The 13,885-nt window shown below is 36.7% G+C and overlaps 1 protein-coding gene across 1 annotated transcript; it reads left to right on the forward strand.

Annotated features, from left to right (window-relative positions):
• Window positions 1–1,570: 1,570 nt before the first annotated feature.
• Window positions 1,571–10,017, forward strand: LOC125233478 (UDP-glucosyltransferase 2-like). The gene is made up of 8 exons (XM_048139520.1): window positions 1,571–1,836; window positions 2,207–2,366; window positions 2,874–3,069; window positions 3,910–4,144; window positions 5,567–5,618; window positions 8,087–8,369; window positions 8,944–9,118; window positions 10,000–10,017. Exons 1-8 carry the CDS (start codon window positions 1,693–1,695, stop codon window positions 10,015–10,017), a joined length of 1,263 nt encoding a protein of 420 aa, XP_047995477.1. The 5' UTR covers window positions 1,571–1,692.
• The last annotated feature ends 3,868 nt before the right edge of the window (window positions 10,018–13,885 follow it).

Genomic DNA, 13,885 nt, shown 5'->3' on the forward strand with positions numbered 1-13,885 from the left:
ACAAAACAAACCTCGTCTAAATGTTGACATGTGCATAATTTTGTATTATTATGTTCCGAGAGTATGATCTTAAGGTATTGGTAAGTACTATTTGATATAAGAAGGTCTGATATTTTTTTTATTTTAGGGACTTTATGGTACTTTCATTAAGGTCTAGCAAATAAATTTCGGACAACCCCTATCTGGCTTAATTTGAGAATATTTCAATGACTCTTTGTACGATTTCAACAAACAAAGATTAATATGCTGCCAAAATATATTCTTTAAGAGTCCTCTTCATGGTTTTTCCATTGGGTACTTGTAGAATAAATGCGGCGAATTTATATAATTTAAAAAAACGCAATTTTGAGCAACGTTCCGGATTGCCGTAAATTTTTGATGCTAGCAGGATGAGAGAAACAGATAAAAAAATTAGCCATAAGCCAAAGTCTAATTGACATTCATGGTGTTTGAACAGTGCTTAAACCAGATCGATATAAACAATGTATGATAGTCAAATTCGACATCAAAGTCGGAGTTAGAGTAAGCACCATGCCACATTCTCTAAATGGCCGCCATACACAGATCCTGAACTATATTTTTTTAAAATAACAGTGGCTAGACTATGTCCAGATATTCTGCTTTGTGGATCATGTGTCGTTGAGGTTCGCACCATACAATTTTTTTTCGCAATCGTATCGTCTTTTACGCACTTTGTGAATTTTCTAGTAGCATTTGTCCGGAATAGTAATTGGTACTCGGGAGGATTAAGTCAATACTGTCTAAACCATATGCTTTACGTCGAGTTTCTAGGACAAAATGTGTACCTTATTATGTGCCTTATTAAGCCCATGGCTTGTTATAAGAAAAAAATATAATAGCAAATAAATACGGCTACTCAAAGTTGTCTTCATACTTAACGATACAGTCTTTACTCTTGCATTTTTTGCAAGTTACATGCGGGGAAGGAGCCAGTACGTAGACTGCGCTGGTAACCGGTCAAAGCCATACCATACCAGGTCTAGAGTCAGCCAAGGAAGTAATCTGGGTCCATTACACTTTGTACTGATGATTAATGATCTACCTAGTGTGGTACAAAATGCGGAATGTTTACTCTTTGCCGATGACTTGAAACTACTACGAAGGATCGAGGATGTGTCGGACTGTGTCGCGTTGCAGGAGGATATTGACCGAGTGGTTCGTTGGAGTCACGAAAATAAACTGCACTTTAATGTAGCCAAATGCTCGTCCATGTCCTTCAGCAGGTCCTTCAGCCCGATACTTCATCAATATGTAGTAGAAGGGGCACCAATGGAGCGTTTGACGGAACTGCGAGATTTGGGGGTTCATTTTACCGCGGATCTTTCCTTCAAACTACATATAACAACTATATGCAAGAAGGCGTACAGGAACTTGGGATTCGTTTTGCGGCAGTGTCACGGGTTTTCCAACGTAAGAGCTATACGCGCACTGTACGAAGCTCTGGTCAGAAGCCACATGGAGAGCAGTTCTTGCGTCTGGAGCCCAAATGAGGCGAAATTACTATCAGGTCATTTTCATAACCGAAACATAATGAGCATGATTGCGCTCTTCCGCTTATCATTTATGTTTATTTTAGTGACTTGATAAAAAGTAGTCGTTCTAGTCATTCTTACTTCAACGCTATTCAATTATTAGAATTCAGCACATAAGGTTAAAATGTTATAGTGTAAAATGAATAATACTGCACTAATAGTCTTGCTGACTTTAGCGTCTGTCGCTGGATACAAAATAATGGTCCTAGCTCCAGTACCTATGAGAAGCATGAATATTCTCGGCGTTGGTTATGTTCGGCATCTACTAAATGCTGGTCATGAGGTAAGTACCTACTATGATTTTTTTCATAATATAAAATATATTCTGATTATATTATAACTCCAATACCCAAAGGCTGTCTGGAAGAGAGCGCTCTTAAGTGATAAGACCGCCTGGTTGTTGCCTCTGTTAATTTGTTTTTGTTTCTTATGCATTACTTGTAAACTACGAGTATGTGATGTGTGCAATAAATGATGTGTGTAGTATTGTACGGTATTGTATTGTATTGAATTCTATTGTACTCTTAGTATAAAATTAGATCAAATCATTTGCAATAAAATAATAAATAATAAATCTATTAGTATTATCAAATAAAAAGCATTTGATAATATAATAATATTTGATCACACTACTGATTTATTTGGCATTTCAGGTCACCTACGTCTCAGTATTCCCATTAAGAGAAAAGTCAGAAAACCTAACTCAAGTTGACTTGAGCAACATGAATTTAGACATTTTTGAAGGTACGGCTTACTTGTACATGAAGACTAGCTGTACCTATGCTGCCCTCGTTAAAATTATTATTAAAATTGGCATTACTGGACACAATACATACGTAGAGGTAGATTTCTTATCGGATTGCAATAATCTAAACATCTAAATTATAAACAAATCAATTATTTTTGGAGTCGGGGCCAGCCTGCGTATGGTTAGGTGGGGCAAACAGGCATAGCAAGGCGAGGAACAGGGCTGGTACCGACTGCAAAAATAATTAATTTGTTTATTATTTGGAAGTTTAGATTATTGCAATCCGATAAGAAATCTAAATTCAAAGGTTTATTATTTTTTGCTTTTTAGTTTCTTCTTGTTTTCTAAAGTGCTAATTTTTCTTATATAGATTTAGAGCGCACAATGAGAGATATTTAAATGAACTCAAATAAACGGAACAAAAATATCATTAAAGTCTACGTCTTAGATTGATTCGTGTGACTATCATGAGTTATAATATAATATTATCTGTACACATTGTAAATTTTATTAGAAAACGGTAACGTTACGATTTATTTTATAATGTAGGTATTTGAGTTTAAAAATTACAGATGATGACGCAGGCAATATTAGCTACTTCATAACACAACCACCATCTGAAGGTACAAACGTGGAGTACATGGCTAACAGTGCTAAAGTGGCGGAGGCTACCTTCCAAAATAAGGAAATGCAAGCATTATTACATGACCCGACTTTCAAATTCGATGTGATCATATGTGATTATATGGAATCCGAAATGTATGCGGCGTAAGTATAATATTACTGATTTATACATACTCGTATTGACAACTACATTTTACATTCATTTACCTGGGGTAAACTGGCCTTATTCGGTGACACGCCTAATTCGGTGATAGGTACAAGCTTTGAAGCACTCGAAAGACGATTTTTGATTGTTTCACCGAATTAGGTGTCACCGAATGAGGCGAGTTTACCCTATAGGTATATTTTTCGATCCATAATTTATACTTCTTTAAAAAATAATGTAACATTGTCTACGTTAAACTTCCAGAGCAGCAGCAACCACCTAAATGCAACAGAATTACAGAATGGCTATTTTTTGTTATCTTTTATAATAATAAAACGCCACCAACGTTCCGTAAAGTAATTTGATGAAATTGTAAACATTTACTCTGTTAATAGTTTGTAAAATCATAAACTTCCAGCAATCACATTCTTAGAACCTCGAACTAAAAAATCCTACTTATTTACGGAAAAATGTATTTTCTCAAACATGCAATGAAATATTGTCTTTACGTTCCTTAAAATGGGCTGGGAAGTATCGCTTTTTGGGCGCAACAACTCGAGAGGACTGTAAAGGGATTTCATATTATTTTTTAGGCCTAGGCCTGCAAAGTAACTTTTTTTATAAAATATTGTCCTTTAGAGCATTTTTTTTAATTTCATTGTATGTTTGAGAAAAGCACTATACATGCCTCGGCGTGAAAACGGATTCCCGGACACACTTTCTTCACATGTCGTCGCCAAGTTCGGTCTCTTAAAAATGACAAATCCGAAAAAAATATTTTTTTTTCACATTAGGTACGAAAATAAAATAACATAGTAATTAAGTTTGTACATACTTAGTTATTTTTTTACAGGTTTGACTGGTCCAAGAGAAAAATATTTTTACGAAAATTTCTTTGCACCCTTATTTTTGAAGAAAAACAAGGCATTACCAAATTACTACGAACTCATGTATAATGCATCCTTAGTGTTAGCAAATGATTTTCCAGGAAACGGTCTGATACCAAGCACTCCTCAAAATTTCAAGTTTATTGGGGGATATCATATTGAATCTGCTACAAAACCACTTTCAACGGTAAGAATTTTTATACACCAAAATTGTTTTCGGTTATGGACTGTGTAATAGACATCATAAAATGAGCTGTAATACAACTGGCGAGTTATTAATTGTGACATTTATGAATATTAAATAAATAAATAAATATTATAGGACATTCTTCCACAGATTGACTGAGGCCCACGGTAAGCTCAAGAAGGCTTGTGTTGTGGGTACTCAGACAACGATATATATAATATATAAATACTTATATACATAGAAAACATCCATGACTCAGGAACAAATATCTGTGCTCATCACACAAATAAATGCCCTTACCGGGATTCGAACCCGAGACCGCGGCGCAGCAGGCAGGGTCACTACCGACTGCGCCAGACCGATCGTCAAATATTCATGTGTGTCTACGCCAATTTTTAAGCTATTTCCATTCATACATAATATGTATATTACATAGACGGTGAAATATAAAGGACCGTTCAAACTTTGCATAATGAATTTTGAGGTCATAGAATTAATAACTTTTTAGTATAAGACCAATGCTGAAATCGCAAAAAAAAAATACATTTCGACTCATGATGCCGATGCCGCTCGTTTCTATAGAAAAGTCAATTTTTTTCGCGATATCAGCATTAGTCCCATAATAGTTATTTGTTATACAAGGAGGCAAAGTTGTATTTTAACGCCGAGTGTGGAATTTAAAAACGAGCAAGTGAAAGGATTCTATAGTTGGACCACGAGCGAAGCGAGTGGTTCGATAATAGAATCCTGAACTTCGAGTTTTTTAACACACGAGAAGTAAAATACATTTGCACCCGAGTCTAACACAAACCTTTTCCCCTCACTATAGCGAAGAAACTACAACGAAAAAAATGCATTTATCACTGCTTCCAGTAGTTCCACAGGTACTAAATCATCTTTGTTACTAGATTCACCTACTTTTATCAATTTTAAAGCAGTTAATTTGACTTTATTCAAGGTGAAATTACTTTACCCACTAGTGGATAAAATTCGTTTTTACCCGCTGGTATTAAAGTACAAAACACGTGTTTCCGAGCTAGTGAGGGGAAATAAAACTTATTCATTATGACTTCAAGTCACTAAGTCACTATGCAAAGTTTGAACGGTCCTTTTTATCCTGTATAACTATCTATTTCACCCTGTTGACCCTGTATAACTTATAACATGTCTGTCATAAGAGCGTTGGCGGAGAGGTTTGACTGCTAGTATCTGAACCATTGTCACATGATTCACATGCTGGTAGCAAAGTCCTCTTGACTATTGCAAATTTAATTAAATTTAATTAATGTACATATTATAATTTTAATTTTAATAATATAATTATGATCCTATGTTGATCGCAGAATAAACAAATGAAATGAAATGAAATAAGCTCTTGTGAAAGTTCTAAAGTTCCACTGGTAACAATCGTGAATTTGGTAGTCGAAGTACCGTATAGTTTTATTTTTGTTTGATGAAATGAAACCTCATGAAGGTAATAGAATAGATACTATAGAAATCCGGTAGCAATTTACCGAATACACAGAGCTTTATTGTATGTATTCACATTTCATTGTAACGCAGGCAGGCGTGAAAAAATGGCTACCTATTGGGTTGGCACAAAAGTAATGAGACACTTGGTTTACGTTTTATATTTTTTAGTATTATTACAATACAAAAAGCTTAGTCGATGATGTAATCACCATTAGCATCTATGACTTCTTGCCAACGATCCGGCAAAGTTTGGATGCCTTTCGCCCAGAACTCTGATGGTTGTGCCTCGAAAAAGTTGTTCAACTCCACTTGTACATCATGGAAATCATTGAATCGTTTACCCCGCAAATGTCGTTTCAGGGCTCTAAACAAATGAAAGTCTGATGGTGCGAGGTCTGGAGAATAAGGTGGGTGGGGTATCGTCTCCCAGCCCAAGTTCTGCAGCTGTTGGCGAACGGTAGATGCGACATGAGGTCGAGCGTTATCATGTAGTAAAATTACAGTGGCTCGTCTTCGTCGTTTTTTCTTGATAGCAGAAGATAGTTCGGTGAGCAGTGTTAAATATTTGTTAGCGTTTACAGTTTAATTGTGTAATAGTTCATGAAACAGCATGCCTTGCGAGTCCCAGAAACAACAAAGCAAAACTTTTGAGCGGTTCTTTTGACTCAGCTTCGGTTGAGTTGGTGGCGTTTCTTCTCGAGGCAGCCAAAAAGCACGACGTGTATCGTTCTCATAATAAATCCATGATTCATCTCCCTAACTAGATCAGTCAAAAACTCTTTACTTCGGGGTCGCAGCAAAAGTGATTGACAGATGGCGACACGGACTGCACGACTGGCGTCGGTAAGGACGAGCGGTACCTATCGAGCCAAAACTTTTCGATACCCAAGCTCATGCAGATGGTATTCCACAGCGTGGTGACTGCAGTTAAGTGCTTCCGCTAATTCACGAGTAGTAGCATCAGGATTCGACTGTAGTTCGCGGCGTAAATCGTCATTATTGAATGCAGGTGGTCGCCCTGAGCGTGACTGACTGTCAAGGCTCCTATCTCCTGATTTAAAACGGTCAAACCATCTGGACACCGTGGCATGGCTTGTACTTCCAGCGCCCAATGCAGTGTTGATATTGTCAGCCGCAGCTCGCGAACTGTGGCATAACAAGTACTCGTATAAGTAAAGTGTTCGAACTTGTCGCTCGTCCATTTTATTTCAATCTAACTAAACCAATAACAAGGCGGCTTTATATACCCTCACATTAGAAGTACCTAGAATGTTCTACAACATACTAGAATATTATCGAAAACAATTAACTTAAGAAAGGAAATGTATAGAGTTTTGTAGAGTGTGTCATTACTTTTGTGCCAACCCAATACATTAAATAATAAGTGTTATCCAAATTCACAGTAGCTTTTGTACCCAGAAATTAAAATATCTTCTGGATAACGCCGAAAATGGTTTTATATACTTTAGTATGGGATCGCATTGGAAGGGAAAAGATATACCGAAACGCATTACCCTCTATACGTATTATAAAACACTGATTTAAACTTTCACGATTTTTGCACATATTTAAAATTGCAAACGGGACTTAATATATAGTAATACGCGGTTGTTTAGCTATGTTACGGCATATAATTATATCCCTAGGGTTATAACTATACCTCCGCCGCACCGCCGCACTCCTGCCTACAATCATTTCACTAAACTGAATCCAGTGATATAACTATATGACTAAACTAGTAACGTATTATAGTTATATTCCTAGTAAGGTAGCAATTAATCGCTTTCGTTTAACTATGTTACGACGTATAATTATATTCCTAGGGTTATAACTATATAACGGCTTTATCTATCTTACTGCGACATATCAATCACGCCGACAAAGTGAAAAAATAAAAAATGGAAAAAAATGTTTTATTAGGGTCCCCCTACATGTAAAGTGGGGGCAGATATTTTTTTTCATTCCAACCCCAACGTGTGATATATTGTTGGATAGGTATTTAAAAATGAATAAGGGTTTACTCAAATCGTTTTTTGATAATATTAATATTTTCGGAAATAATCGCTCCTAAAGGAAAAAAAAGTGCGTCCCCCCTAACTTTCGAACCATATGTTTAAAAAATATGAAAAAAATCACAAAAGTAGAACTTTATAAAGACTTTCTAGGAAAATTGTTTTGAACTTGATAGGTTTCGTAGTTTTTGCGAAAAATACGGAAAACTACGGAACCCTACACTGAGCGTGGCCCGACACGCTCTTGGCCGGTTTTTTTTATATTTATAAAAGTAAAACATGTAGGTACATTGTTAATTTAGAACGCTACGAGTACTTATATGTTTTGAATGAAATCGTTTTTCTACCCTACTGAGAACTCCATAGTATAAACACCATAGTCGTCAATAAGAAACCTTCAATCTCAAGTTTATCGATATCGGCTTTGCCTGGGCCGACAATTGCATGTGACCTGAAGCATTTCTCATTTTACTGAACAAGGTATATAATCTACTATTTTATATACCTGTCCTTTTTCCAGCTCATCCAAAATGCCTGTTTTTCATATCACATGGTGGTCTATTGTCCACGACTGAATCCGCCCATTTCGGAGTACCCACCATTGGAATACCAATTTACTTTGACCAGTTCATCAATGTTCAAAGAGGGGTACAATCCGGACGTACAATCAGGGTCGACTTGACTCTAAATTTAGTCAATGATCTACGGGTGGCTATACAGAAAATGATTCAAGATCCCAGGTAAGTCCTTACTTTTTACTTTTTCTGTTGAAAACACTACTTCTCTCGGCCATGCGGTATCTACAGTGTAAGACCGGACGTCCAGTAGGACTTGGTGTCTAAGGTTTTTCACGATTCGGTCTTCATACAATGCTCTCAAGATGGCCATAAAGAACGGAGTTGGTCAGGTTTAGTTTCCCCCAAAATGTTAGGTTCAGCCACTAACTAGGTCTTCAATCTCACGATTCACAAAAATTGTCCATCTTACGGAGTACCGGTCTTTTCGGTCTACTTTTGGGATCGCATAATATTATGGTATTATGTATTATTCGGAGAATCTTCCTATATGCAATTGGTTAGCATATTTTTAGGTACTTAGGTACTTTGTTAGAAATGAAACATAAATACTAGAACTCTAATGTAATAGTGCCGTACCATTGAGGGATCTTCCTAAGGATTGTTCTTGCACAATCCAATTATACTTACGAGTTACCTGATGAAAGAAACACTCAGTAATGAAACGATAAGTCAAAAACTATTATTACACATTTTATAAAAATAAGACGGCTGTAATGTAGTTTACGCATGATTTCAGTTACAAGCAGCGGGCAAAAGAAGTATCCCAGATGTACCATGACCGGCCGGTGTCGCCGGGCGCGGAGCTGGTGCACTGGGTGGAGCACGTGGTGCGCACGCGCGACGCGCCGCATCTGCGCTCCCCCGCGCTCATGCTGCCCTGGTACCAAAAGATGTTCCTCGACGTTATATTAGTCATTTTTAACCGACTTCAAAAAAGGAGGAGGTTCTCAATTCGACTGAATGTTTTTTTTTTTTTTTTTTTGTATGTATGTTACTCGATATCTCCGAGAATCGTGGACCGATTTTCAAAATTTTTTTTTGATCGAACCGGTATAACCCCGAGATGGTCCCATTGGCACCAAGTCAGGGTCTGATGATGGGATCCTGGAGAAATCGAGGGAACTCTTCAAATGTTATAGGCACATGTAATGTTTTTAGTCTATTTTTCAAAGGTACACCAGTATTTACGTCTGATGGTAATAATTTTATGTGGCTGAGCTGATGATGGAAGGTCAACTCCTCAATGGTTAGGAGTTAAAGGATAATTCTTTCACTACTGTACATGTATTCGGACTGATACATATAATATCACTAGGAACCACTAAAAATCAACAAATAAATAAACTTTTTAACAAAAAATAAAACCGCCTTCAAAAATAAGCGCGTTACAAAACACGGAGAAACTAAAAAGCCAAAAATAATAAACCTTTCAATTCAGATTTCTTATCGTATTGCAATAAGCTAAACATCCAAATTATAAACAAATCAATTATTTTTGGAGTCGGTACCAGCCTGTGTATGGTTGGGTGGGGCAAACAGGCAATAGCAAGGCGACGAATAGGTCTGGTACCGACTACAAAAATAATTGATTTGTTTATAATTTGGATGTTTAGCTTATTGCAATACGATAAGAAATCTGAATTGAAAGGTTTATTATTTTTGGCTTTTTAGTTTCTCCGTGTTTTGTAACGCGCTTATTTTTGAAGGCGGTTTTATTTTTTGTTAAAAAGTTTATTTTTTTAACAACAATTCTAATTGTTTGCCTTTGTAAAAATCATTAATATTGTTATAGAAAAGCAAGCAGCCATGAGAAGGAAACTTAGTATTTTATACAATCGTGATATAATACAAAGCTTTTCAGTCGAGTACCATGTTTAGCCTGTGTGGTGACGGGTTAAGAACCCTGTGTGGTGACGGGTTAAGAATTTCACCAACCCCTTTCTTCCCGTGGGTGTCGTAGAAGGCGACTATGGGACATGGGTTAAATTGTGGCGTAGGCGAGAGGCTGGCAACCTGTCACTGCAATGTCACAGTTTCGTTTTCTTTCAACCCCTTATTTGCCAAGAGTGGCACTGAAGCTTTAGTAGTTTCATGTGTTCTGCCTACCCCTTTATGGGATACAGGCGTGATTGTATGTATGTATGTATGTACCATGTTTAGGCCACGAAGCTTGCTGAGTGGCCTAATAATACGGTACGAGAGTGAAAAGCTTAATTATATCACTATTGTATACAATACTTTTTCTATGAGTCATCATTTTCATCATCAATGGACGGAAATATCATCATTCAAGTTAAAATTATGTTAATAGCGTCGTTCACCGTTGTATCAACATCGAATTACCTAGCAACCAATTGTTTATAATAATCGTCTCTGATTGGTCGTCTCATTCATGTTTTATATGTTTTTCTTTTAAATAAGTTTTCCCTCATGTAGCAACGGGTTAACAATTTCACCACCCCCTTTCCTCTCGTGGGTATCTTAAAAGTTTACTGTACCCACACCACTATTGAATTCATCTTTGAAGGAAACAAGTGCCACTCTTGGCAAACAAAGGGTTGAAAGAAAACGAAACTGTGACATTGCAGTGACAGGTGAATCCATCTTTGAAGAAAACAAATAACAAGATTTGAGTGTTGTGCTGATTCACATCGCTCTCACTTTAGACTTGAACAAATACTAGCCTTTCAAATGCTTGTTTGGAACAATATGAACGGCGTGCCGTGTGGCCTAGTTGTCAGGACGTATTGTGTTAGTTCTCTATTCGTACAAACTATAGACACATTTCTGCTCAAGTTAACTCAGTTATGTTAGGCATTTTCCGCAAGTCGACAACCCGACTATGCACAGGTTAACTTAGCAAACAATTTTACTGTTTACCCTCGGTGCACTGTTAAATAAGCTCACCACAACAATTTTTAATTTATTGAACGTATTTCGTCCGGTAATTTCAAATAATATCTTGCTCTAGTTTTAACCCTTTTATTACGTTTAATGATGAAGAGGCATGTTTAATTTGAAGTAACGGGAACGACGAAACCAAAATGGCAGCTCCCCCAAGGCACTTTTCCAATTTTCTTTATTCAGACGCCTTGGAGTTTTTGAATACGTTACTCGATAACGAAAATTATGTTCATTGTAAGTTTAGAGAAAGGAACAGCGCCCCTAAATAATAACTGAACCTAAATTTACTTATACATTTTATACACGGTACAACTTGAATTGAGGAAACCGAATAATTTGAACAGCGGTTACACCTCATCATAGTAGAAGACTAAAAACCTTTTTGGATTTCGCCTACTTTCAGAGCTATAAGCATTTAAATAAATAAAAATTACTTATTATTTCTCAGAACAAAACGCTGTTTTGATGGCGAAGATGACATAATCTAACTATCCTCGTTGATAGATATCAAAAAGTAACTAGTGACTCGTTGCAAAAGAGTATTATTTTTTTTAAATTGTAAATTTTTATTTTAGTGCTTGTTTTACGAATAACATTTACTTTTTATGTGAAAATACATCTAATATAACAAAAAAAAAAACGTTTTTTGTATGACGTTACGTCATATTTTGCCCTCAGAAATCCGTAGTTAAAATTTTTCGGTTTTCTCATATTACACAGTGTAGGTATATAGTCCGTGACGTTGATTCTATCGGTATGTACTCGAACCTACTTAAATAATATGTACTCCTAAGAGTACGGACTAAGCCGGCCTTACATAATATGGTCTCAAATTATTAATTAAATAATTCAGGATGTACGGATTTGCATACAGATTGATCTGATTTTGACAGTGTATGGCCAACCGGCCAGCCTTTTGAATTTATAACTATAATTCAGACTGTGTAAGGCCATACGAGAAGTATGCGTAATTTAGAATTTTTAGGAGTGTCACCGAACTCATCTAAGGCACAGTATAATAAAGAGTACTATCGTACAGTATGGCCACTCCTGCTCCCCGCTGAAATCGCCGCCCACCCCCTCTCGGTTACCTGACAGTTACTAGTAGTCAAAAAATGTCCCATACGATTTTTTCTTATTTTGTTACCATTTTCCATAGGTACATGTTGTGTGGGGTAACAAAAGAGGAAAGTAACAAAAATGTATGGTAATTCTGGGACACATTTGTCTTCCAGTGAGATTGAAAGTACTCGTGATTCTGAGTGCGATTTACCTAAAATTCCCTAAAAAAATCAAAATAAAAAAATGACAAAAAAAGAAATGCTCTTCTACTCTTTTTAGTTAGAATGTAAGACGTCAAGAAACCATGTAGGAGCTCTGAACTGAACTTTACTTCCCACTCCCACCAGTTTCCCTCAGGTACACTTGGCTTCGTTGTTCATACGGCTGCAGATTAAAATTATAATAAAATGTTGTAGCCCATTTCAAGAACGTGAAAAACTAAATTTACGATGCCTTGGGTTTTTTGAAAGGTTATGTATAAACACAGTATAAGGATAAATCAGTAGTTAATCTCCGGCAGCGGCGACGCGGTCGTTACTACTGCGCAAGGTCACGCAGGGTTGTACCCTGTGCTACTGTCCTACTCGTAGTAACTGTGTATGGCGCTATGCTAGTACCAACGCTCTTTCTACCTTTTTATCTAATAAAGAGTACGTGTTTCAAGTACGTGTTTGTTTTTTAAATACTGACGAAATCGTATTTACATAAAATGTTTGAATAGATGTTTGCACAATATTTAAGTAGGTACCAAACTTTCAAGCTAGATAGATCGCAGCATCTACCTAAATGTCGTTACAGATTAAATCCTTATTGATTTTAATGTGTCATTCTAGCTTTAAATCTCACTTTTACGCCATTTACGTAAGCAATAATGTACCTAACACTGCAAAAATATAACAACCACTTACTTTTCTGGGTGTCTAGGAATTCTAAAGAACATTCTGACATTTCTGCATTTTGAGAACTGTTCTCCATACACCCATAAACACTACAGTAACGAAAATATGTCTTCGATGCTGACGTCATTTTCTCCCGAACTCAACACGTCAACACAGCGCGCGAACGCGGCCCCGACTGTCCAGCCCAATACTTACCAGTTTCGCATGTATTCGGTGCATATGGAGAGTAGTTTTCGACACACCGCGCGGAGTGAAGTTTGTTAGAAGAGTTATTACTGCTTTATACTGTGGTATAAATATCATGTTAGTTTCTATTTTAAGAAAGGTTTCCAATTTTTTACAAGCGCATGTTAGGAGTTTATGGTTACCATAGACTAAACAGTCATTACGCAAATTATATAATGATACAATTTCATATTCGTTCTAAAAGTATCTACAAAATATTCTAGTGATGTCGTTCGGCCACATTTGCGGGTCAAATGGGGTTTCTTTAGTAAAAAGTATGACTGGAATCATTTGTACTTTTGAAACGGATATGACATTGTACCATTTAATTTGCTAAGCATCAGCACGCATCAGCATATGTTGCTATACCTATTATTACCCGCACCACAACTGAACCCACATCTCACAGTCAACTTCTGTGACATTCACGGGAGGATTTCCTCCCGTACAGTCAACCATCAATTAGAACCCTGTCGTATTGACTCCGTGCTTTCATTTCTATAGAATTCAGTTTGACTTTTACTGTGAAGAGATTCTACAGTGGCCTAGGATTCAGATTGGTTGACTGTTCCTACATAATATAATAGT

This window comes from Leguminivora glycinivorella, chromosome 1 (assembly GCF_023078275.1).
Source record: "Leguminivora glycinivorella isolate SPB_JAAS2020 chromosome 1, LegGlyc_1.1, whole genome shotgun sequence".
Lineage (NCBI taxonomy): Eukaryota > Metazoa > Arthropoda > Insecta > Lepidoptera > Tortricidae > Leguminivora > Leguminivora glycinivorella.

What these genes read in the sequence shown, in the direction of transcription:
- LOC125233478 (XM_048139520.1), top strand. Translation starts at nt 1,693, where the DNA reads ATGAATAATACTGCACTAATAGTCTTGCTGACTTTAGCGTCTGTCGCT. An exon ending in TACTAAATGCTGGTCATGAG is followed by an intron (nt 1,837 to 2,206) that starts GTAAGTACCTAC and finishes TTGGCATTTCAG; the next exon opens with GTCACCTACGTCTCAGTATT. An exon ending in GAATCCGAAATGTATGCGGC is followed by an intron (nt 3,070 to 3,909) that starts GTAAGTATAATA and finishes GTACATACTTAG; the next exon opens with TTATTTTTTTACAGGTTTGA.